The sequence below is a fragment of the Solanum pennellii genome, chromosome 2 (genome assembly GCF_001406875.1).
Source record: "Solanum pennellii chromosome 2, SPENNV200".
NCBI classification, from domain to species: domain Eukaryota; kingdom Viridiplantae; phylum Streptophyta; class Magnoliopsida; order Solanales; family Solanaceae; genus Solanum; species Solanum pennellii.
This window is the reverse complement of record NC_028638.1, coordinates 41254214-41279886: the sequence shown is the minus strand read 5'-3', so window position 1 is coordinate 41279886 and position 25673 is coordinate 41254214. Positions and strand designations below refer to the sequence as shown.

General features: G+C 33.0%; 3 protein-coding genes across 4 annotated transcripts in view; 2 read left to right on the top strand and 1 right to left on the bottom strand.

Moving 5' to 3' along the window:
• Nucleotides 1-2562: 2562 nt before the first annotated feature.
• LOC107009200 (F-box protein SKIP14-like) lies at nucleotides 2563-5974 on the bottom strand. The gene is made up of 3 exons (XM_015208490.2): nucleotides 5745-5974; nucleotides 4876-5603; nucleotides 2563-3563 (listed from the first exon to the last, which is right to left on the bottom strand). Exons 2-3 carry the CDS (start codon nucleotides 5572-5574, stop codon nucleotides 3087-3089), a joined length of 1176 nt encoding a protein of 391 aa, XP_015063976.1. The 5' UTR covers nucleotides 5575-5603; nucleotides 5745-5974; the 3' UTR covers nucleotides 2563-3086.
• Nucleotides 5975-10704: 4730 nt separating this feature from the next.
• LOC107011574 (AUGMIN subunit 6-like) lies at nucleotides 10705-20294 on the top strand. 2 transcript variants are annotated; one of them, XM_015211127.2, is made up of 13 exons: nucleotides 10705-11151; nucleotides 11240-11296; nucleotides 11546-11640; nucleotides 15228-15378; nucleotides 15806-15931; nucleotides 16040-16196; nucleotides 16542-16602; nucleotides 16684-16978; nucleotides 17470-17595; nucleotides 17918-18079; nucleotides 18168-18417; nucleotides 18495-18968; nucleotides 19550-20294. In XM_015211127.2, exons 1-13 carry the CDS (start codon nucleotides 10936-10938, stop codon nucleotides 19588-19590), a joined length of 2211 nt encoding a protein of 736 aa, XP_015066613.1. In that variant the 5' UTR covers nucleotides 10705-10935; the 3' UTR covers nucleotides 19591-20294. The 2 variants fall into 2 exon arrangements, with proteins under 2 accessions (XP_015066613.1, XP_015066614.1); XM_015211128.2 differs by having other exon boundaries at nucleotides 10706-11151; nucleotides 18498-18968.
• Nucleotides 20295-22504: 2210 nt separating this feature from the next.
• The window catches only part of LOC107011289 (serine/threonine protein phosphatase 2A 57 kDa regulatory subunit B' theta isoform-like), an 8306-nt gene continuing 5137 nt past the window's right edge, over nucleotides 22505-25673 (top strand). The window contains exons 1-3 of the mRNA XM_015210710.2: nucleotides 22505-22805; nucleotides 22924-23052; nucleotides 23416-24844. Of these exons, the coding sequence (XP_015066196.1) occupies nucleotides 23630-24844 (1215 nt within the window). The 5' untranslated portion in view covers nucleotides 22505-22805; nucleotides 22924-23052; nucleotides 23416-23629. The remainder of the gene's footprint in view (nucleotides 22806-22923; nucleotides 23053-23415; nucleotides 24845-25673) is intronic.

Genomic DNA, 25673 nt, shown 5'->3' with positions numbered 1-25673 from the left:
TAAGATGTACTTCTTTCCGGCTTTACATTTGAAACTCTTTTAAGGAATATATTGAAAACTCTCCTTGCAGTATTGAGGGTGTTTGCTTTTTGACAAGCATTTACTGCAACAGGTCGTGTAAAAACATATAGCCATGAGTCAGGGCCCATGACAATGGGGTTAGGATCGGGCTAAAACGGAACAGGGTGTCTCTGCTCCAACTTTTGCCTTAGGCGCGATAGTTTCATTCTTAACCCACTGAAATAATTGTCATCCTAACTCAAATTTCTCTCTGCTATAGGAAATTTAGCAATTCCTATTTTTACTGTTCTTTTGGTCCTAGCGATTTTTTAATATATTGAATTATCATCTCTAATCTAAGACAGTGTGACGTAGCCACCCATTGATTTATTAGATTGGTCCATAATTACCATCCCTAAAACTAAAATTTCAAGCTCCGCTGGTTGCTGCAGCCAAGTTATCGAATGGCACGATAAATGGACTCGCTTAACAAATAATCGAGTAGCTTCACTCGCTTAAGTGTGAACTGGTTGTTGACCTAACTGAATTTGAGCTGGGTTGAGTCTGATTATTATCTTAATTTATTATGATCTTTTCAAATTTAATCAAACCCGTCCAATTAACTATAGTCTGCAGGAGGTTGTTATGGAATTTTTTCTTAATTGACATTTCCTTTCAAGCTTCCGTGTAAAAGTGAACGGGAAGGGAATGAAAAACAATTGGAGCAGTAATCCTGTAAAAAAAAAAACTTAATTGAAATTGCTGCCCTAGTAATATTTTTCTTTTTTTATTTAGAATAATCTAAAAAAGAACTTGCATTACCTCGATAGAAAAAAGTTCATTTGAGCGATTTTAGATGAAAAAAAAAAAATACTCTGCTGTGGCAGCAATTTCACAGAAAAAGATGTATTTTTTTTAAACAACACTGATGAAGTAGTGATTTCAGATTAAAAAAAAAAAGATAAACAAACACCGATGAAGTATTGATTTCAGATTTTTAAAAAAAAACAAAAAAACCAGCAGCAATTTTATAAAAAAACAATTATTTTTTTGAAAATAACGTTGCTGAGTCAGTAGTTTTAACTTTTTTTAAAAAAAAATTAATTCATCATATTCTTTTTGACAAAATTGCTATTGCTGCTTCAGCAGCGATTTAATTTATTTAATTTTAATTTGTAGAATGTTAACAATGTTAAAATATATCGCTTCTTCCATAGTGATTTTACAAAAAATATATACCATTTATTTTTTTGGGAGAATAATTGTCCTTTTGGAACCAAACTCGTAAATTTGCTGTCTATGATTTAAAAAGCTATAGATAATACAACTATGGATCTCATGGAGAGTTTGATTAGAATGAAAGCGGGTGGCTTGCTTAACACGCGCAAGTTAGACAGGAAATCAATAAAATAAAATAATAATAAAGCAAAGTTGTAGTAAACCACAACAATTTTTTTCATCGAATAAACAATTCAATTTTTGTTGTACGTATAAAAGAATAAGAAATTTTTTCATGTATGTCGCCCAATACAGTAGATGATTTCTCCTTCTGACGCTTTAAACTTCAAATCCTGATATATAATATTTGTACGACATTTTTAAAAACTAAATATTGTAATAAACGGATAGCAATAACATATTCACAAAAATTTCATGAGTAAGAGCCATGAAAATTGAGTGCACACAGACTTTACCGTTAGAGGGTTGTTCTTATTACCTACTTGCTGTAGTCTATTCGGTGGCACAGATTCAAGCGCCTAAGCCAGTAGATCTACAGCTGCTTGACTGAAGAAAAAACAATCCGCAAGAAGTAACGAAGAACAAAAAATAACTTATAATTACATAATATAAACCACGACAAAACAATACGATAATCAAGGTGAAAGAACATATCATAGGCATAATTGTATACATTATTGGGGGACCTGCATATATGGTACCTTAAAATGAAGAGATTAATCAGCATTCAGTGATAGTGGACGGTACTCTTCTCTTGTTCACTGCTGTTGCCAGCAACTCTCTCCAAACACTCAAAACAGCCGCACCAAAAACCATTCTTCCTTCTCCAAACAGCGACAAGAAACTCATTCGAAAACTAACCCTACGACTACTGATAGGAACGGAAGGCAAGACAAAACATTGTTGCGTACTAACATTCTAGTCTAATTCCCATCCTCCGCACCCACTTACCTCGTACTCTTAATTACTGTGAATATAGAAAGTCTATTCTCTTCTTTTCTTAATTGTGAATTATCATAATATAAGTCCTACAGGACATCGGTACTACTAAGCTAAAACTGACAACAGATTTAGCATATGCCAACCAATAATATCCCAACATGAACCACATGCACTAAAAATACCTGTCTGACCTTCCTATTCAACAATATCTCAACCTAATCTTTCGCCAGCAAAACAACACTGGTACATTCTTCTTCAACTACACCTCAAACAAGTAGCCCCCCCCCCCCCCAAACACCAAATGCTTCTGGTGGTGTAGCATACATTCAACATAAGGGTTACTCAACATAATCATGACACAGCATGTATACAGCATAAGGGTTACTTAACAGAATCATGACATATCATGGCCCCAATGCTTCTGGTGGTGTAACATCGTGAATAACATTACTCTCCTTCGCTACGCTACAAATCATGACTCAAACATAATCATGACACAGCATAATGGTAACTTAACAGAATCATGATATATCAACCATACAACATTGGGGTTACTCAACATAATCTCATGACCCAGCATGCATACAACACAAGGGTTACTCGACAGGAGTTTTACTTAACACAGTCATGACATAGCTTACATATAACATAAGATTATCAAAGCATCCATGCGGAAGATCAGCTTCTGGCCTGCCATGTTCGACAATATGCAGACTCCAATTTCTTCAACATAGACAAAGGACTTCCATTTCAAATCTGATGCTCGAAAGCATTATGTGATCCCAAAGCTTTCCTACAGCCAAGAAAAGCAACAAACATTATGCATCCAAGCCATAGAGGTAAATATGGAAACCCTCTCCCTAGTGACCAGTGGTTTCAGACAAAGGGGCGGTTTTCTGCTCCCCCTATTGCGAACCCACGGGATCTATCGGGCAATCTAAACAAAGCGACTCGAAATGGAACAGCTCCTCGTAATCACAATTAATTAAGCAGCATCCACAATCGAAACATCGCTTAATGCATTTAACACAACCCCTGCACAACTGAGAGGAAGATTGCTGCTTTTGGCAACTCTCCGAAGTGCAATCATATACTAGTTCAAACCTCTGACATATCGGGCAAACTTCAACGTCAATATCACGATCATCATCAAAAATGACACGCGGCCGGCCACCACCAAAAAATCGTGGCTTACGAGTAGTTGGCAGCTTGCTATTATCTACACCTGTTAAGAGCTTGAACTCATCCATGTGCTTGTCCGTCAAGCCAGACAATCCATAAATCCCTAAATATTTAAGTCTAGTTTTTCCAGCAGTCTTCCAGACTTTTAAGTTAGAGAGCATACCATCTGCTGTGAGTCTCGCACATCCTTGGACATTTAACTGCATGAACACAGGCAAACATGACATCAGCAATCTAGACAAACAAGAAGAGCCTGAAAGAAATTATTAGAATCAAGTTCTATTAGTCCTATTAAATGTATGGCAAAACCATAAAGAAGCAATTAATAGAACCAAACTGAAAACTAGATACAAGGAAGTGAAACAGCTACATAGTAAGAAATTTAAAAGAGTAAGAGAACTTCCAGAGAGGTTAAAAGGAGGTGGAATGGATGACACTTTAGTATATATTACCAAAACTGGTAGAACTAAGGTCTTCCATCAGTCTGTTACTTTCTTAAAGTTGTGTCAATGAAATTGTTAGTGACATCCCTCAACATAAAGGAATCAAACGAACTTAGAATTTACACCGTGTGCCCTAAGACAACACCTCTTGACACAACTTATCCATTTACTATTTATATTTCACAGGAAATCGAAACTAAATCTATCACCAACACAAATAAAAAAGATCCAAAACTAATTTCAATATTTAAGTTTACTAATTTCATAAGGTATTACCTAAACAGATACTACTCAATCCCCAGTTTAGTATGAAAATGTGTGATTACAAGTTAGGGTTTCCGAATTCATTTTACGAACTGAAGGATTGGAAATTGAACAACTAGAAGAAAAGAGACAGTAAATTAAAAGAGAACTCCTAGCCTCTAGAAAAATATTTATAGTTTTTATTTGAATTTTAAACCACATGCCCTAAGAAAACACCACTTCTTAACACAATTTTTCCATTTATTGTTTATATTTCACAGGAAATCCAGAACTAATTTCTACATCCATTTTTAATTTTATTGTTTCATTGTGTATTAACTTAAGGAGTCGTTTGGTAACTAGTTAGTTAGAGTTATGCAGAGATTAGTTATTACCATATAAGCATTATTTTCTTTAAGTCTTGCATTAAGTAGAGGACTTTGTCTTGTTCGTCAAATGCCAGCAAGGCCCTGGAATAACCTAACAAGTACTGAGGCGGGCTGAAGAGACGTCAACATGGAAATTCAACTAGCATTTAGGTTTAGTATGAAAAAGTGTAGTTTGCAAGTTAGGGTTTCTAAATTCATTGTTCGAAATGAAGAGTTGGTGCTTAATAGATCGTTTACCACCTATAACTGTTAAGGTGATACAGTTCCTAATAACTATTTTTTACAATTGCTAATATGACTTATGTAAAACATTAATGGGTACGAGAGGATTTACATAACACCTAATAAATATTACTATTTACAGTAAAAATAACAAGTTCCGTCAAAACATAATGATAAAATTTAGCTAAGCAAGTAAGGCAAGAGAAAAAACTGACCTTTGACAGGTTGGGATTCCTATCAAGTACATGCTTCAAACCAGCATCGGTGAGCTTTGAGCAGTGAAATAGACTGAGAGAATGAAGATTGCCCTGAGCCCTATTCGTCAAGTTTATAAGGATATCATTTGTGATATTAGTACAAAATGGAGGAACTATGTTAATATTTTTCCATAAAAGTGGATCTCCAACAACAGCATCCCGTAAAGGCTTGCTTACTCTTTCAACTACAAATAGGTCCCCCAAGCCTAAATAACCAAGGGACAGCAACAACGCCTGATGAGGATTACCCTCATTCACACCACAATGATCTTTAATCCTCCCTTGATCATTATCTATTGTATCACCATCCATCAGACCATGACCACCGTTCAACCCCTCTCTGACAATCATCCCGACTGGTTCACAATTCCCATCAATCAACTGGAAACCCGCACCCTGATGAATTCCCATCTTGCGAATCAAGAAAGAATCAAGTTTCGCAACCTCATTCTCATCTATCTTAAACCCAAAATCCTCTAACCAACTGGTCATGGTTGAAAAACCCGTCCTTTGGTTCCTACATTCCATATTAAACGGATCCGAAGGCAACAAATCAGCAGTTTCATCGAACTCCTCTTCTTCCCAATTAAAACTGAATCCACCCCCTTCATCGAACTTCATCCCAGATGAGCTTCCCTCTCCTTGATTCCAGGCCATAACATCCACTCAAAACAGTCACCAATCACCTAAAAAAAACTCACCCACCAACAAACCCAACATTAATCTTCAACAAAAACCCTAAAAATCGCAAACACAAACCAAACAAAAACACCAACTTGTTCCAAAAAAAAACACGAAATTCAAACAACAAACGAAAGATAACTTACCAGGATTCGCTCAAATAGGAAATGGTGGTAAAATAGCAGCTACACGGCCCAAAATCTAGAAGGAAATTGAGAAATGAAGGGCTTTTAAACTATTAAGCGGAGTTCAATATGTAAAGAGTAGATTATTTGGTATTTATTGCATTTTGACTATCGGAGAAGAGTAACCAATTGTTCCTCGGTGGGAATGCCTGGCGCGAGATTTGGTGGGCTCATTTTATTGAATTGTGGCTCCGTATTTGAACTTTACAAGATGAATAGTCGTTTTAGTACGTTAAATAAGGATAATAATTTTATTTTTTATATAATTGAAATTTATTTTAGGCTAATTTATATAAATAATTATATTTATAAGATTATTGAAGTTTAATAGATATAAGTATAAAAAAATGATTACATTCTATATCAATATCTCACTACATTTGTCTATTAATTTATTTTTTGTTTTTTTTTTAATTATAGAGTGATACAGTTTTGATTATATTGTATTAAATAAGGTATGTTCTAAAATTTTCGATTTTGCACTATTACATCAACAACTAATAATTATATGGTCAATGCATATGCTTTTGAATTCCAATTGGTTTTTGAAAAATTAGAGTATATTGTACACCAATCTTCATTATTGCCATTCTTTTTGTTCTAGCGTGAAAGTATTTCATATAAGCTTATTTTAACTTGATTTATGGTAATTGTGAATGAATCTTATTTGTTTTGATTTCAAATAGTGAACTCCATAGCAAGAATAACTATTTCCCCATATTGCTTAATACAGTTTTGTATGATCAATACAATCAAACAATTCAGAAAAAAATTATAGTGAATTATATTACAATACAATTATCCAAATGAATATGTATTTTATATTATAAAAAATAGATGTACCATATATGTATGCATGCAAATCTACTTAGTGTATTTATTATATTTCCAATTAGACAGATCGTGAAAAAATGACAAATATCCAAATGTATATGTATTCTACTATGTTCAACATTCGAATATCATTATATATGTATAATCCAAAGAAGGAAATGTATTTATGTATTTCCTTACTTGTATAAAAATTAAATTATATATTTGAATGTTAGTGAAACAGTTTCTTCAAACAAAAATTTATGAAAATCGATCAAACATGTAGATGTGTACAAACATGAACTTCATATAAATGAGAAAAAAATGTAATTAATTACCTAATAAAAATAAATTAAATATATAGATGTGTACAAATATGATTCACTTCATATAAATGAGAAAAAAAATATAATTAAAAAATACCTAATAAAAATAAATTATAAAATACAATTCTATAATCATGCAAAGGAACTGGAGTCTTATTAGGCATGTAGTAATGCCTTTCATATTTAATAATTATTTAAATACATATAAAAATTGACAATTCGTGTATAATTAAATTTGCCAATTAACATAAAACTATATTCATATATCATAAAAAAATTGTAGATATATACATGAAAGATATATTGATGTTGGTTATATTCCATAGTTTTTTCTTAATTTTATTTGATGTTTGATTTGAAGTATTAGAAACTTAATTTTCTAATTTATTTTATAAAAGATGGAATAAAATAATTTGATAAAGTATCTCAATTCATGGGATATTACTTATTTGATCACGTCGCGTATCAAATGAGAGATAACTACATGAATGTTTCGATTTTAGATCAATATTTAAGTTATATTTACAGTGTAAAAATATTTACAACTTCAACCACTTTTAGCATAGTCAAACATATGAGCTTGAAGTTGCAGGTCACGTGCATAATTGAACGTTATATGTATATATAATATAAAATTTTACATTTTTTTGCATGAACTTAGAGCAAATAACCTAGTCACATATGGTTGAAGTTAATACATTTATAATGGAAGTTCATATATGAACAAATTTTACCTAGTAATAATACATTTTTATTTTAAATTCGACAATTTAATCAAATCTTCTTTGAATAAACTCAAGTTTGAACATAAAATTTAAGTACCATAAGAAAAAGACGCTAATCATTGTTTTTTTTTTTAAAAAAAAAAATAACAATAAATGTAACAATTCCTTTTGTAATAATGATCAATTGCTAATATTTTTAAGTGTTTTTAATATCGTTAACGTAATTCAAATATTTTTTTTTATATTTTATAGAAAATCTTCGATGCATTGCACTTTAATTACTCTTAGATGTGAAAATTACTATTGTAAACAAACACTTAACAAAATCTTCTTAAAAACAAAATAGGTTAATTAGGCAGAAAACTCATCCGATTGGATTCTTCAATTCAATAGTTTTGATTTACAAGGATATCTTTTATTACGATACTATTACCTTAGTAGAGTAAATTTTGTTATTTCCATGTAAAAACATAAATCTTCAAGGACTAATCGAAGAATTCTTTTAATTTTTAAAGGAGTGAAGTTGATAAAAATTCTTTTGCATTTTTTTTTCTAATATGTAAACATTGTATAATTAATAACTCATCACGAATTTTCTTAATTGACTTTCTTATTTTGTCCACAAATTAAATTTTTAAAAAAATTATTTTATATAAGAAAAACTTTGAATCTCCGATCAAACAACCTATTAAAGATTGAAGATTTATTTTGTTGTTGTATGGTCTAATTTATATGATACTTCGCTTATTATGTCAACAATCATATTCATTAGTACAAGCACATATATTTAAAATTATAAAGAAGGTGTTTTTCTATCACATGTTTATCAAAAAGTGTGATTATTTAAAAGAGAAAAATGATATTTGAAATATGTATTCATATTCAAATTATATTGTGTTTTACGTATTCTTATAAGATTTAATATTATTGATTATGGTTTGACTAAATTTATTATTTTTTATTGCACGGATCATATTAAGAATATTGTACAGTGAGTAATGATGTGTATTTTTTGAAACAAATATGTTTTAACTATTTAATAGAGAAAATATATGAAATTATCACTGAAGTTGTTTTAAATTTTTTTAAAAATATCTTAACTTTGCAGGTATTCTATTATCCCACGAAACTATCTAAATCCACAATAAAATATCTTTTTGACTAATTTTAACACCACTCATTATGTCACGAAATTTAGACGCGTGAAAGACTGTTCAACAGCTTCAGACCAATGTAAAATTGCCATGTGTCACTCCCAATTTGACTTATTTCGAAAAAAATACAAAAACATATGTATTAATTTTTTAATTTTTTTTTTCTCATCTTCCCTACCATCATTAGCTTACCCATGTATTAATTTTTAATCTTTTTTCTCATATTCCCTACCATCATTAGCTTACCCATGTTTCTTGGATGTCTTCCTCATTTTTTTTAAAAAAACTATTGTTATTGTGTTCATTTTTATCTTTTTTTTTATTTTGAAAAACAAATTAGTTTAGTGATTTTATTCCTCCTACAAATCAAGTTGAAATTTGGGAATAGTAAAATTATGAAAAACTCGATTTGGGAGTAAGAAGTTGGAGAAGGAGGTGATATAAATATCAGATTTTGACTTGGTGATATTTTGAATATTTATTTTTTGATTATTTAACGATATTTATTTTCATAAATAGATTAATTGGTGGTAATTTGACAAATAATTGATAATGCTGTCGAAAAATTTCGTCCCACAACAATGAAAATAGGAGATTTGAGATAATGGATCGGATTATTTTAAATAGGGTCGGGTTATTGAGTTAAAATAAGGAATAAAGTCTTTTTAAAAAAATTCGAGTCAATTTGGATCAATCCGTCTAATGAGGGGTAAATTTGGTGAAATTTGTAACGAGAGGAATAAAATTAACTTCATTTTAACTACAAGGGTAAATTTAAACAATTAATCAAAGTTGAGGGATATTTTTAACCCTTTTTCCCTTAAAAAAATTTAAGTTTCAAGAATCTTTAATTAGCACATGCTCAGTGCATTTTTTTAAATTAGAAGCCTCAATTTTATTTTTATTTCTCACCCGGTGTTCAAAGTCTGAAGCTCCGACTAAAATTTGAATCACGCATGATAGGGCCCATTCGGTGGTGACAAATTTTTAAAACTGCTCTTAAATGTTAGCAGAAACAAAAAAAAAATCATGTTTTTTTAATATAAAAAAGTAGAAGCAAAACAGAAAATTAAAATTTTAAGATAATAATATTCCTTACATTTATACGTATTTATCAATATATCCCTTATTAATTAATTAACATATCTCATAAGGTTAATTGATTTTTATATAATAATTTTTGTTGTATTTATATTTTGTATTATTATTTATATATTATATCTTATACATTACTTTATTTATTGTTCTATATGATTAAAAATTAATGTAACAATAATATTTTCGTTGGATTAAAGATTTAGGCCTACCCAAAAAAGTACTAACAATATTTCTTTTTTCTTTTTTAAATTTATGTATTATTTTGTTTTAATTTATTTTTTATATAACTTTAGAGTATTATCAAAAAAAAAAATAATAATAGCTAAGACTGAATCTAAAAAGAATAGGTAAAAGATAACCAAAATATTGCTCTATTCAATATTTTCAACAATATTTATTTATGTACAATAAATGTAATTAAAATTTCTTAGTAGATATTTAAAATAGTTTTTCTCTAAAAATTAATTTTAACATTAAAAACATATTAACACTTGCTCTTTTTTATAATTTAACTCTCAAATACCTATTTTAAGAAAAAATTAGTCAAAACACAATTTGCTTATAAAAACACTTAAAAGTTGCCAAACAAGTTCTACGCCAAACAAAAACCAATAACAATTAAATTAATAAATATCTATAATTTAATTTCATTTTTAATTCATTAAAAATTTGAACAATCTACTGGAAAGCATAAAAGATACACTTTTTTTTTTCCTTTTAACAACATCAGTGAAGACGAGGCTTGACGCTAACATAGTTAAGCGGTTCACGTTACGCATTTCAAAATTTTCTTTTATCCTTTCTGACCCCACTAAAAAACAACTAATTCAGAAATGCACCCCAAATTTTTGAGATCATACTCTTCATTCATCCAACAACCAGGCCTTTCTTAAATTTATCCAAAAGGGCTTGTTGTTCTCATATTTGCAAGAAAATCATGTGCTAAATCGGAAAATCCACCGGCCGGACGAAGATTGAGACGCCGGAAATGCGAGAACTGAAGCAAAAATTGCAGTTGTAAACAGTGAAGGTGTGGATGACGATGGACAGAGAGAAGGAGAGGGAGATGGAGTTAGAAAGTGCAATGTACACTAACTGTTTGTTATTAGGCCTGGATCCAGCGATCATAGGTATCGTAGCTAACAATGGCACTCCTCGTGTTGGATTTTTTCGTCATTCAAACCCTAAATTGGGAGAACAGCTTCTTTACTTCCTACTTTCTTCTCTTAGAGGCCCTGCTCAATCCTCCAAGGTAACTTTTTAGCTTGTGCAGGCTTTACGGATTTGTGTTTGATACTCGTTTTCGTTTTGTTCTCTTTTCTCACTCTGAAGATCTTCAGGATTTCGATAAGGTCTGGCCAATATTTGATTCGGCGCAATCTCGTGATTTTCGGAAGGTGAGTCTGCTTTAGCTTATTCATGAAAGATGATTGTATCTTTTTAACAGTTTTGAAGTGAGACGTGCAGAATATAGCTGAATGATGTCTATTTTGAGATTGAGACATAGTTGATCAAGTTGACTTATGCTGTAGCTTTTAAACCGTTGTTTTAACTAGAGATATGCTTCATGAATTTGGTTTGAGCTTCTTCTTCTTCTTCTTTTATGTCTAATTTATTTCATTTTCTTTTAATTTGTGTTGATTCAGGTTGTGCAAGGAATTATAAGCGAGCTGGAATCACAAGGTGCACTTCCTAGAAGCAATTCGAGGGTCTCATCTCTTGCGACATGCTGTGGACCAAGGTTGGTTAATGAAGATTACTTGCAATAATTTTTTACAGCTTTTAATGAAAGAACTTTTCTGTTCTGTTTATTTTGAGCTATCATTTGGACCATTTGACTACATTGTAAAGCATCTTACTCGTAGAGCTGTTACAACAAGGTAGTAGTGGTCAGCTAAGTGAAGATTCTTTTGTGGAGATTAATTTTGATTTCACTACCTAATTGAGTTTGGGGTAACTAACTCATCCTCAAGACGTACAACAAAAGTCAGAATTGTAACTCTGATGTTTATCTGCATTCAAAGACATTTTATATTTAAGTGCCACAGCTTGGGTAACTCATCTGTATCTTGGTCACTTAGCACACAATTAAACAGCTATCTTCTTTGAATACTAAGCTGAATGTATCCTGATAATTCCTACCACCCAAGCTCCTCTAAGCGAGGAGACATATCTGTGGAGTTGGACTGCTGCTGTTACTGCTTTCTTGTTAGTTGCATCTCTAGTTGTGGTCTTTCTGTTGAAAGTGGGTTAAATCACATTATATCTTGCTTGATTTTATCCAAAACTGTTTGGCTGGTTATTGCCAATGCAAAGGGTTTAGGACTTGGTGGAAGGTGTTTGTGCAGAAGTTTTAAGTCGGCACTAGTGTTGGGGAAGTAGCTTTGTTTTTATAGACCTTTGATTCTACAATTCAACTATTAGGTTTCTTTAACTAAACATTATGGACAGGAATGATTAAGGAGCAAGTTTAGAAAATACTTTAGGATTTGCAGCATCAGGAGGGGACATAGAAGGTGTTTAGGTTGGTTTTAAGTACTTTTTGGCCTACTTTGGTGTCTATCGTACTTATGTATTTTAAAGCCAAAACGAGTTAAAAGGTATAGGTTGATCACTCTAACTTATTAATTTTCAGCTGAAAAGATATTTTTCCCCTTATAGAGCAGCTTGAAAGCTCTTTAACATCCCATTTGAGTGAGCTGAAATTAAGCAGCTTTTAAGATAGTGTTGGAGCTGAATTTTTGATAAGCATTTATGTGTTCGTGTAAAATTATTGAAACTAACAAAAAAAGCAGTTGATAATTTTTGGTAAAAAAATATGAAAGAACTTTTTCCTAATAAGTTGCTAAATACAAAGTAACTTTTTATCAATTTACTTTAAGTTGTAAATTGAATAGATAAGATTATCTTTAATATATATTACTTATTTATTTAGCTAACATATACTAATTATTAATTTGACAAAAATTTTGTGAAGGAATACTGTGAAAAATATATATTTGAAATTACCTGAAGAGTAAATAAATAAATATTTCATCATAAAAAGAAATTTCGAGTAATTTATATTCCAAAATCAAATAACCACGTAAATGGGACTTGATTTAACACTTGTGAGAAACTTGTAATGGGACTCGATTCAGCAAAGAAATTTCAGTTAGACTTGATTCTGTACAGAACAAAATATTCCATACAAATCATAACAGAACTTGTTTTGTAAAGAGAAGCACTTAAAACTTGTGTAAAACGTACATTGCTCAGTTTACGTTGTTTAAATAAATGAGTTTGGATTCATGACTTCTTTTAAAAAATGGGCTATAGATCGAAAGTCCATTAGCATATAAGGGATAAAATCAATGGTAAGAATAAAATTTATATGAAATAGTATACGACATGCAAATTATTCAAATTATTTATAAAATTAATATATTGTGTATATAATTGGTCGGTTTGGTTCGGTTCTTTATACGGTTTGTTTCTAATAAAACCAAACCAAACCATATTCTCAGTTTTTAAAATTTATAACAAAATCCAAACAGATATCGGTTTTGTTTAATTGGATTGATTCGATTTCAGTTTGAAAGTATTTTTCAACTAACCGTGAACATTCCTAAAGTAGGTGGCAGTACTAATATTTAGTCTTTAATTAGTAGCCAAAAAAATATATTCTTAATTCTCTTCATGAATATTTTGCACCATTTTAACTATTTTCTTATTTACCAACTTTGGTCAAATTATTCATGATTTATGTTATTCAACTAAATAATTTATTTTTTTCAAAAATAATCCTATCTAATCAATAAGAACTTAAAGTGAATGAAGTTATAAAATTTGTATTGAATTTGGAACTGAAATTCTTGCAATAGCCAATTGTATATAATGTTAAGAACTATTCAATAATTTTAACAGCAAAATGTGTTTACCAACACTTTTCACCAAAGACACAAACTGTCCATTCATAATTTTAACTAGTAAAATGCGTTTGCCAACACTCCAACACTTCTCATCAAAGACATTAGCTGTTTATTCAATTTCAGCACTTGGAGTAGTACTGATTATCCATAAAGATAACTCCAACACTTCAGAATTGTAATGTATTTTTATTCAGCTTATCCAGACGAGCTCATGGAGCTCCTAAGTCCTAAGGAAGCTGGGCTTGAAACTACATAACACTGACTGTTATATTTAGGAGTGTTCATGGTTTGGTTTGAGTCAGTTGTCCTAAAAAGAAAACAAACCAATTAAGTTGTTTTTTCAAATATTGGAATCAAACTAATTAAAGTCATTTTGTCAATTTTGTTGATTTTTTTTTTATGTTTGCTTCCAGTTTTGTTTTCTTCTTCCAAATATGTGACTTATATGGGTAAACACATTCCATCATAACTTTACCAAGATAATTACTCTTTAAGAAACTTGTCATTTACCAAGATATCTAGATGGTAATTGAGTAAAATAGTGATGAATAATTAAGTTACCAATTTCAAAAACTAAAGTTAAATAGTGATGAATTACTTTACTAATTTAGTGACTCAATTAAAGTTAAGTTATTCTAATATGATATAGATTCTTGGGCTTATCAAAATTAAACTACAAATCAAATTAGAATATAAAGACAAAAAGCTAAATAATTATGAAGGAAACACTCTTAGACAAACCAAGCTGTAAAAGATTAATATGTACCATTAAATTTTAACTATGTATTTATATTATCGGTTTGGTTCGGTTTTCAGCTATTGTTTGCTTAAAACCAAATTAAACTCAAACTTTGTTGGTTTGATGATTAAAAACCAAAACCAATTCAAACGAAAAAAACGTCCTTTCTCCAGTTTGCTTTGGTTTCCGGTTAGGTTTTATTTTTGAATTTTCCATGAACATCCCTAGTTATGTTAGTGATTTCAGCACACATCTGAGTAAGTATATGAATGAATAACCACACGGTTTTGGTTCAGTAGTAAGAGCGCAACATGTGATGACTGATGTGTGGATTAGACGCACATCACGAATTGTCATAGACAAAATCCTATTATTTAAGTGAAGGATAGAGAGGTGACCCATTATTGTTTATTTCATAAAAAAATTAAATTTACGAATGAACAAATATCGTCGAGTTCTGTGCCGCTGTTACTTCATCATCCAATTTCAGAATCTTTTGGCATGATAATTAGTTGCCCGTGCAATTCTAGTTCTGTCTGCTTATTATTCTGTAATACCTACCTGTTTGTTTGGGGTTCCATTTTTGTGGTCTTTTTCCATTAGTACATATTACATGCAAAAGGACGCATGATAGCATTCATGTACTTAGTATTCAGGATTGTTTCACATGTACTGCAGATTCGTCGAACTTCTGTGGCAACTCTCACTGCATGCTTTGAGGGAAGTTCATAGGCGAACATTTGCTGCTGATGTTGCTTCTAACCCGTTACCTGCTTCATTGACGGATGTAGCTTTCTCACATGCAGCCACCTTACTTCCTGTAACAAAGGTCATATTCTTTTGGCTTTATGTCCATTCATTTGATAAGGGACTCTAAAATTATTTCATTGTTTGTCCACATGATGGGTTGCTGGGACCTTGAAATCTAATGATTTAGTGCCTGGGTAGCTATTATCTGAAGACAAGGGTTCAATTTCTGCAATTTTAAGATCCAATGTGTAAATGTATCTTGAATTATTCACTTTCGTGAGGGCTTAGTTTTCTTTCCTATGAAGCTATTTCCAGTTACCAAGCCAAATAATATTTCATGAAGTAACAGTTTCTCCATTTTCAATACTCTATGATAAGGTATTGAGTGGGACTATACTGATTTACTTAGCTAGTCTTTGACCCAATATGTTATGTGGATAACTTTCATGATTTAAATTATTATTGCGAGTTTGGAGATATAATTGTGGCCTTGTTTGTCGGTGTAGGCTAGGATTGCTCTTGAAAGAAGAAGGTTTCTGAAAAATGCTGAAATAGCAGTTAACAGACAGGCTACGTGGTCTAATTTGGCTCATGAGATGACAGCTGAGTTTCGAGGCCTTTGTGCTGAAGAGGTAAAATAAAATCTTATGAATTGTCTGATAATTTAGTCTTGATTTCTGTTCTTATATTCATTGTGGTAACTGTTTCTTCTAATACATCTTTGATCCTCTTGATCTCAGGCTTATTTGCAGCAAGAACTTGAAAAACTGCATGATGTTAGAAATAAAGTAAAGTTGGAAGGTGACCTCTGGGATGAGCTTGTATCAAGCTCAAGTCAAAACTCGCATATGGTCCAAAGAGCTACTCGCTTGTGGGACTCTTTGCTATCCCGCCAGAGTGAGTACAAACAGTTGGTTATCTTCAATTGGCCGTCATTATGAAATTCCATAAAAATGCTCAATTAGTATGTTCTACAATATGCTATATACTCCATACTTTGTCCTTGATATGGTAACCCATTCCCCTGCCTAGGAGTCAACACTGGCTTTACCCCACTTTGCTCCCTTGGTGAAAGAACACACATCATGGTTGGAGCTGGACGACCCTTTCACTATGCTATCCCTCTCTTGTCACAAACAGATATATATTTGATATTGCAATGAATATAACAACTAGTCAAGTGATTCCGAATCAGTTTTAGCGTCTTATACATCATATTACTAATATGCATATGCTGTACAGATCAGCATGAGATTCTTGCTTCTGGCCCAATAGAGGATCTTATAGCTCATCGTGAGCATAGGTAAAGATCACTTTCTGTATGATCTTTGGTTTTCATAGCTGGACTTACCTTTTACGTTCTTTTTTTAATATTCTTGTTCAGATATCGCATATCTGGGTCGGCTTTGCTTGCAGCCGTGGATCAAAGTTCTGCGGCGCCACCTCGTGATTTAGTTTCATCGCATCCAGATAATGAACGGTCTGAAAGATCACCAGCAGTTGTAAATAGAGAAATGCATGTGAACAATCCAGATTCTTCTCATACTCAAGGAAATGATGAGAGATTTTCTCGAGTTGATGAAAGGACTGCTAGAGGCCATCCTACTATTGATATAGCTGAAGTGTTGAGGCGTTGGACACATGCCTTACAACGAATTCATAAGCAGTCACTTCAACTAGTATGCTATTTCTATGTAGACTCAAAATTTTAGGTTTTTGAAGAGTGCCTTTGACCCCAAAGTTTGCTGATTTTAGAGAAAGAGTGCTTTGACCCCAAAATTCTCAATGTTTAGACTACATGTTTGTGATGTTTCTTAATATTAGTCATCCTTATAACTGTATGTTTGTGATGTTTCTTAATATGTGGAGTTTCTAGTGGTCCAAAATGGAAATAACTTCTTAGAAGTTAGAATCTTACTATGGTGTCAGAACTTTTGCTACGGTCAAGGAATGTGCATAAACCATCTTGGCATGTCATAGAGCATTGTATCTGCTTATATCAGTTTTAGCAACTTTATCTAGTGATGTCTTAAGGATTTTCAACGGTCTGTGTTCTTATGAAGCTTCCCATATGTGAAGTTATAATACTGGAACCTATCTATAAGCATGTGAAACCGTTTCTTTTCCTCACCTCTTCTTTTATTCTTCCTAATACAATAAGTTCTTTCAGGCAAAAGTAAATGATGGAGAGGGTCCAGAGCTTCTGAGAAGCTCACATGATGGTGGTATGAGTGGTCATGCTGAGTCCTTGAGTGCAACACTTGCTGAACATCGGCAACACCTAGCAAGTATACAGGTTTGTACAGCCTATCGAATTTTCTTGCATGTTTGAACTATTTTACATGGGCTCAAGTGGAGTATGGGATATGTTATGCATTGGTCATTGGGTTCTGGTAATTTCCAGCATGTTTTGTGTATTTGGAGGATCCGTACGAAAGTGCCTTCATTCATGTCCTACCCGTTGAAACTGGTGTAGAGACCATTGAAGATTCTGAGTAACTTAGCATTTGGAAAGTTGATTATCTGAAGAGGAAGTGGTATTCCTGGAATCCTCAGCATTACATACAAATTGCATTAACTTATTATGATGATAATATGGTGTTGAAACTTCTCTCCAGGTGCTCATAAATCAACTCAAGGAAGTTGGTCCAGCTATACAGAATTCAATTGCACAGCTTACAGAAGAAGTCAATAGTGTTTCATCCAGTCTTCTCCCCATGGCCGAACATCATGCTAGATCACATTCACTGGTCCTAGCACAGAATAGCAGACAAACATTGGTAATGTTTTGTGAAGCCTTTCATGGGACTTGTAACATATTTACCTTCTGATACACACCACGGAATTTAAACAAAAGGAATTCTACAGGAGAACAGCACTGATGAGGTAGCTGAGATGACCTCAAAAATGTCGTCCATGCATTTTGAGAAGGCATCGGCCAGTTCCCCTGCCTTAAAACTTCCACCTTTGTTTAGTTTAATGCCAAATTCTTCCGGAAAAGGTGGGAACATGCAGAAGAGACAGGTCTCAGCTCAGGCCAGCCAAATAGATAATATGCATGAGAAAAAATCTCCAGATCTGCCAATTTCGAATAATTCAATGGATAATCCTCCGCAAGGTTTTTTCCTTCCTTCTAAATGCGTGCACTGATTTTCTTCAGTTTTGGATCTCTAAAAAATGTTGCCTGTATTTCAGCAGATGATGTCACTAGCTTTGTCCAAAATTTGAAGAGATCTGTCAGAGAAGCTGCACTTTCCTCCCAATTGTGCTATCCGGAATCATCTCAAGATAGCCGTTCTGATGATAGCTCTGAGCACTATTTTATACCTGTACCAGGGGTTGGGTTTTCTCATTTTGGTAACAAATCAAACTTATTGAGAAGTAAAAAGCTGCTTGCGCCCGAACCAGATTTATCTTTTTTGGGTAACCAGGCTCCACGCAGTCATGTGGGCATCAAGTCAGAGGGACTGCCTGACTTTTTCAATGATCTGCGATCTCTTGATGACTATGATGGCATAGATGGTTTTCTTTCGACCATGGGTTCAAACTCTTCAGTTTCTGATGCTTGCAGGTCATTTTATGATTTGGATGAAGCTGAAGATCAAGTATTTTCTCCTCCTTTGCTTATGGATATGTCACTGCTGGCAGACTCGTACGAAGATTTACTTGGTATGTTGGTTTAAGCAATTGTTTATTATTTTGGCAGTTCTATTACCACTACCCTATCTGTATTCCCTGGGCTATAGTTTTTCAGTGCTGGTTTTCTTGTTCTTTAGAACATGCACTGACATGATTTGAATTTTTAAATTAGCTCCACTAGGTTTACCTTTTTTCCCCTGACCTGGGGATTACGAGTTAAAAGTATCACTGCGGAGCTCAATTGCAACTTGCCTTACATAAATGTGCCAATTCTATATTTTTCTTAATTCGAAGTATAGGTTCCATGCTCTAATTCATGGCACTAGATGAATAATTTTTGAAAACATTTCCTAGTTTTGGCCATTGAATGACTTCTTAATTGTTCTTTGTTAAATGCTTCATTTTATTAAAAATATTAATTATAGTAAATCAAACTAGATGGGGTCAGCTGAATGATACCTCTATATCCGTTTCACTCTATTTGGACCATATTACTGGTCGTTCGGCGAGATATGCGTGGGGGCTGGGGATCATCTGCATTGTAATCTACTTCTGTTTTCCTTTACCAGACCACTCTCAGTTTAATAGTTTTATGAACTTTACGCTTGCAGCACCTTTATCAGAAACTGAAACTGCATTAATGAAGCACTGAGATTGAAGTTCAAATAACCTTGCTGCTCAGCCTACAACAGATCTTCAGAACCTTGTACCTCCTATGTTTCAGTGACATGGGATAACCTCCTAACTTTGACATTTTTCTTTATCATTCGTTTATGTGTATTCTTTCATCTTATTCCGAGGAGCAGAGGGAACTTGACATCTCAAAATTTCTCTAAAATCAGCTTGACAGGCTGTCAATCTTCAAATGTTCACCCACCATGTGAATCTGAATTCATAAGAATAAAGCTCTTCGTGAGGAGATCATCAGAACTGCCCCAAATGTGTAATGTACTCTCTAAACTGAAGGGGAAAAGTGCTTTATTACTGTTGTGAGCTACGCTAACATCTGTTGGCAGTTAAGCTTTGATATGTTCATTACACTGTCAGTTTAACAGTAAGATATATTGTCGATAAGCAACTATCATGCCTTGATTTGTTCCAGACACTAAAGAATTGTTCAGTTACTGCATGGATGGAAAAAATTGAGTCTTCATAGTGCAGCTCCAAGACCCCTTAGTTCTTATTCATTATGCATTATCAGGCATGTGTAAAGCTACTCCAGCTTTCTGATGAAGGACTTAAATTTTTATCCTACATTGGTGTGGTTATACTTGGAAACAACTTCCATGTCTCTTAAATTGTACAACTATAAGTACAAAGTTTTTTTAATCAGCTGTTGGTGTAGTTATCTTTCTAGTTTCTCCTGTCATCGTCTCCCTTCTTTGAACTTGATCATGATGCACTTGAATCCCTGTAGTATTCCGTTTTAGCTTTCAATTTCTCACACTAAGCAAACGTGTCCATAAAGGATTATATTGTGATGTATGAATTCCCTTCCCTTCTAGACATTCTTAAACACCTTCCATTACACGGTGATTGTCAATATTTACATGTTCCACAGTGTTTATTCTGACTACTCAAACCTTGGTCCTTCCATTGAATCTATTTGTCCAGTTGCTTTTTATCTATAACGAACTTTTTGTTTTGCTTTTCCGAGTTATATGTTTGGACATTTATCTGTCGGCTAACAGAGCTAGTGTCATTGCGGATGATTGATGCTTCCTGTATAATGTGCCGTGAATGATAGTAACCTCCAGTGATGAATTTTTGTTCTTCCTGTAGCTGAGTATTATAGTTTTGTTTTTTCTTCAGTAGGTCTTTTCTCCTTTAGTAAGTCTTGTTTTAGCTGTTAGATGTATGGTTTTCTACAAAACAACATGCTCACAGTTTCGATGTGATCCACACATCAAATCAAATACAACTGAGGAAAGGTTGTCTGCTCCATTGGTCGTTGACAGAGACTTGAAGAAAAATACTTGGGGCAAATAGTGAAAGCAAAGTTAACATAGCTGCAGGAACAGTTCTAGTGCTATAATTAGAGTGTTATAGGAAAATTCCGTGGAGACAAAACACTAGGTGATCTTAAATCATCCGTTTGAGAAGGATAAAGTTATCTAGTACGTGGTCGTAATGAAATAGTTGAGGTGCCAGTTGGAGCGTTACAATTGGAAAGAGATGGACTGCTCATATGTTATCTTAATATTAGGAGTCTTCCAATTATCTCTGATGACTAATTTCTGATCCATAGTTTTGCCATATCCTGAAGGTAATGTTGCCGTTGGATAACTTAAATATGCAGGCAAGTACCATAGAAGATTTTTATTATCATTGCCTTTCTATTATTTCTATTTTTATTTATGAGAAAAGATTTCTTAAATTTTCATATTCAAGTCTTGTTTGGATCTTTTTCATTTTTGTGGGGTTAAAAGCAACAAAGCCACAAATTTTCTCTTTTTTTTTTTGAAATGATGAAAATGTTAGATGATTCTGACTTTTAAAAAATAGAGATTCAAAATGAGCTAAATTATGCAAAAAGGAAAAAGAAAATGTTACTACTATATGATGATTAAAAATAGAGATTGAACCAATGAAAGAAGAGAAGTGTTGAAGAGACAAAGTTGTTTTAAGTTAACTAAATTCCAAACGTTGTAAGCAGGGAAAACATAAATGGCAAGCAACCGCGCAATGACAACGAGAGGGATTTGGACTTTGGGTTGTGTCCTTTTCTTTTTTTTCTTGTGATTCGTGAGTTTTTTAACTGGTGTATGATCATGAATTTTTTATTTTTTTTTGAAGTTGAAGTTCGAAAAATACGATGATCATGACATTTTGAAATTTTATTTTAAAGTTCAATTTTAGATTTTTCAAGAATTTAAAAAGTAATGTGTTTATATATATATGTTTTCATGCGTAATAAATTCTCTATTATTTTTACAAAAATAGGTTTGATAATTAATGCCTCCTCCTTCATCAATTCTTTGCCTGAATTACTATTATATCCAAATTATTTCGCTTATTTGAATTGACAATATAACAATTTTGGTTAGATTTATTAGCCGATAAGTTATCCTTTAAATCATTATAATTAAATCTTTCTTACTTAGTGATTTATTGAGATATTACATCTTCATATTAAATTATTATAATTTTTTTCCTTGCACATGAGTGTATGTAAAAAGTTACAATTACAAAATCTTTTTTTACCTGATCTGTTGACCATTCTCTTCTTTTAAATTTAACTTTTTCAATGTTAAATTTTAATATTCATTATTTAAATTTGTACCATTTCGTATAGTTCAAAAATGAAGGGAGGGAGTACGATTTTCTTCTACAAAACAAGAAAAATAGAATTTTCAACTCTCCTCTTTAACCCTCACATTCTCTTAACTCTCTTATAGACTTTTGAGGGTGAAAATGGTCAAATAACAAATTGCACCAAACTGGAATTATGGAGAATTATTATTTTATTAATATGGAGAAACTAATCTGTGGATTTGAGGTTGAAATATGTGAGAAAAAATAAATAATTCAAATGGACCAAATAGATAAAAAGAAAAATAAATAGTATAGTTTAGTAAAGAAAAGGAAAGTTGGAGAAAAAGAAAAAAAAAAGTGGAAAGTTGAGAGACAAAATGGAAAGAGAAAATGGGGAGAACAATAATTCTTGCTAAACCAAACACATCATCATCTAAGAAACAACAACCAGTGCTTGGTTTCCTCAAATCCATCATCCTCTTCTTACTGTCTTCCCTTAGTTTTGGGTTGTTTTCAGATTTGAAAATCACTCACCCAAACTCTCAAAAATTCAATCTTTTTTCCCTACTATCCAGCTTTATTTTCTTGTTCACCACCAAAAAACAACTTAATGTAAGCATTAAAAGCTCATAGATTTTCCACCAAAATTATTTGTTTTTGTTGTTTTCTTTGTTTTTGTTTGTTTCATCCTGTTTTTCTGTGCTAAAGTTTGTTTCTTGGACTCTTGCAGGTGCTTCTTGGTGAGGAGTTTCATCTGTTTTTTTTTTATTTTCTAAAATCATGCCCAGATCTCAACATTATTTGATCTTTGATGTATCACTATTAATTGTTTGAATCTCAGATAAATGAAAGAATGAAGGTTGGTGAACATTTCTCCTCTTTTATTGCTATAAAAGAACATAAATTGGGTCAGAATTGTAATCTTGATATTTGAATTCTGATGTTTTATCTATTAATGGGTTGTTAATTTGCTGCATCTGGATTTGGGTTCATAAAGAACACATCTTTTTATGAATTTAATGGGAGTAGCTTGATGGTCTTGAAGAAAAAAAATGGTTTTTTTGTTAGAAATTAGAATAGTTGATAGATTTATTTCCTCAAGATATAACAAAGAAACTATGACTAACTCAAATCAGTAGATATTTGGGATTTCTTGATTTTTACTTCCCTTTATGTTATAATCTTGATTTCAATTGACGAGGAGATTCATTTGGTTATACAGGCGTAACTGTGGATTGTATGAAGATTTTATGTTGGTTTAGGGTGGTGAAGATAAGAATTTTGTGAGTTGCATGATCCCCGTGGGTCACTTCAATTGGTTAAGTAATTGGATTTCTGCAGCTTTTGGACCTTTTTGATTGACGATGTGTCTTAAGATTTGAGTGTTTTGATCAGCAAGCATTTTGGTCAACTTGAAGAAGGTATAGTTTCAAGTGATGATCAAACAGATACTCAATAGGCTCCCACGGAAGCCATCCAAGTCAGGAGACAATCGTGATGGAGGAACTTCTGCATTTCAGTCAAATGCTTCAAATAGTTCAAGAAGCAGTGACTTGTCTAATTCCCGACCAGGGAATTTGAGTGCTCCATCTCTTTCAGGTGTCACTGGTTCTTCAGCTCCAGGACTGAATCATGGAGATAGACTTCCACAGGCTATAAATGCTAAGGTGAATGGACATGCAACAGTTTTCTCGGTTGAGGCATTGCCTAATTTGAAGGATGTACCAGCTTCTGAGAAGCAAAACTTGTTCATCAAAAAGCTGAACTTGTGTTGTGTCTTGTTTGACTTTTCTGACCCAACTAAAAACACGAAAGAGAAAGAGATTAAGCGTCAGACATTGGTGGAGCTAGTTGATTATGTTACTTCTGCAAATGGGAAATTTACAGAAACAGTCATGCAAGAAGTAATTAAGATGGTATCCACAAATTTATTCAGACCTCCTACTCCCCAGCCTCGTGAAAACAAAGTTTTGGAAGGTTTTGACTTGGAAGATGACGAACCATTGATGGACCCTGCATGGCCTCATTTACAAATTGTGTATGAGTTCCTTCTCAGGTTTGTGGCATCACCGGAGACTGATGCAAAATTGGCTAAGAGATACATTGATCACTCATTTGTTCTAAGGTTATTAGATCTCTTCGATTCAGAAGATCCAAGAGAAAGAGAGTACCTGAAGACTGTACTTCACCGCATATATGGAAAGTTCATGGTGCACCGCCCATTCATTAGGAAATCAATCAACAATATATTTTATCGGTTTATTTTTGAAACTGAGAAACATAATGGAATAGCAGAACTCTTAGAAATTTTGGGCAGTATAATCAATGGATTTGCTCTACCACTAAAGGAAGAACACAAGTTGTTCCTTGTTCGAGCTCTTATTCCACTTCACAAACCAAAATGCGTACAAATGTATCATCAGCAGTTATCTTACTGCATAACACAATTTGTGGAAAAGGACTGCAAGCTTGCTGATACTGTCATAAGAGGTTTGTTGAAATATTGGCCTATTACAAACAGTTCAAAGGAGGTAATGTTCATAGGTGAGCTGGAAGAGGTCTTAGAAGCAACTCAGCCTCCAGAGTTTCAGCGCTGTATGGTTCCCTTGTTTCGTCGGATCAATCGTTGCTTGAGCAGCTCACACTTTCAGGTTGGTTTTTTGGTTGATTTGGTACATTCTTTTTTCTGTTATTTCTTCGTTTCTAAAGGAATTCATGGGTCACTAGACTGAATCTTGCTATGCTTCGTAAATTTAGCTACCTCATAAAAAGGTTCTTAATAAGCTAAAAGTTTCTGAAATCACCAAACAATTGTGGCTTCTTAAGAATTATGTGCAAGGGCTGACCAACATATCTTTAATGCTGAAGATTACAACTTTACTTTTATCAAAAAAAAGTTGTGCATGGAACTTTATTCTTCCATACCTTACTCCATGGTCCAGAGATTTCCCGTGGAAGTTCCTTCACTTTCCTATTACAATCTGCCGACTGACAAGATACCATCATGATTGTGTTTCCAAATCATTGCATCAACTTGATTTGTACCCTTGAAATCATCTAGTGTTTGTAGCATCTTGGCTACTCTCCCTATCTCCCAGTCTTTTAGTAACCTTATGAAGCTTAAATTCCACCCTTGTCAGACCATTTCTCATTTACCATAGCATCTGGAGAAGAGTTGAGGGTCTATATATCTGGATAGGAAGACATCAAAGAGCCCGGACCAATCCAGTGATCTTTTTAGAAAAGAACCCTGGTCCCATCCCCCTCTTTGTATCTAATGTTGTGCTGTAGTTGACTCCATAAATTTCTGATTGTTCTCCACTCATAGACAGACAGCATACTGGATATTCACCATATTGGAAACCCAATGGCTGTTCTGGATGTACTTGTCCTCTCTTCCAAACCTCCACAACCATTTTGCTAACAAACACTTGTTTGTAACCCCGAGTTTCTGATCCCTACCCCCCCCCCCCCCCCCCC

Bases quoted from the DNA above. Each gene is read 5' to 3' on its own strand.
- LOC107009200 (XM_015208490.2), bottom strand. From the start codon at position 5,574: ATGGCCTGGAATCAAGGAGAGGGAAGCTCATCTGGGATGAAGTTCGAT. The intron at 3,564-4,875 runs GTCAGTTTTTTC...GTGTTCATGCAG, and splicing joins GGAATCCCAACCTGTCAAAG to TTAAATGTCCAAGGATGTGC.
- LOC107011574 (XM_015211127.2), top strand. From the start codon at position 10,936: ATGACGATGGACAGAGAGAAGGAGAGGGAGATGGAGTTAGAAAGTGCA. The intron at 11,152-11,239 runs GTAACTTTTTAG...GAAGATCTTCAG, and splicing joins GCCCTGCTCAATCCTCCAAG to GATTTCGATAAGGTCTGGCC. The intron at 18,418-18,494 runs GTTTTTTCCTTC...CCTGTATTTCAG, and splicing joins AATGGATAATCCTCCGCAAG to CAGATGATGTCACTAGCTTT.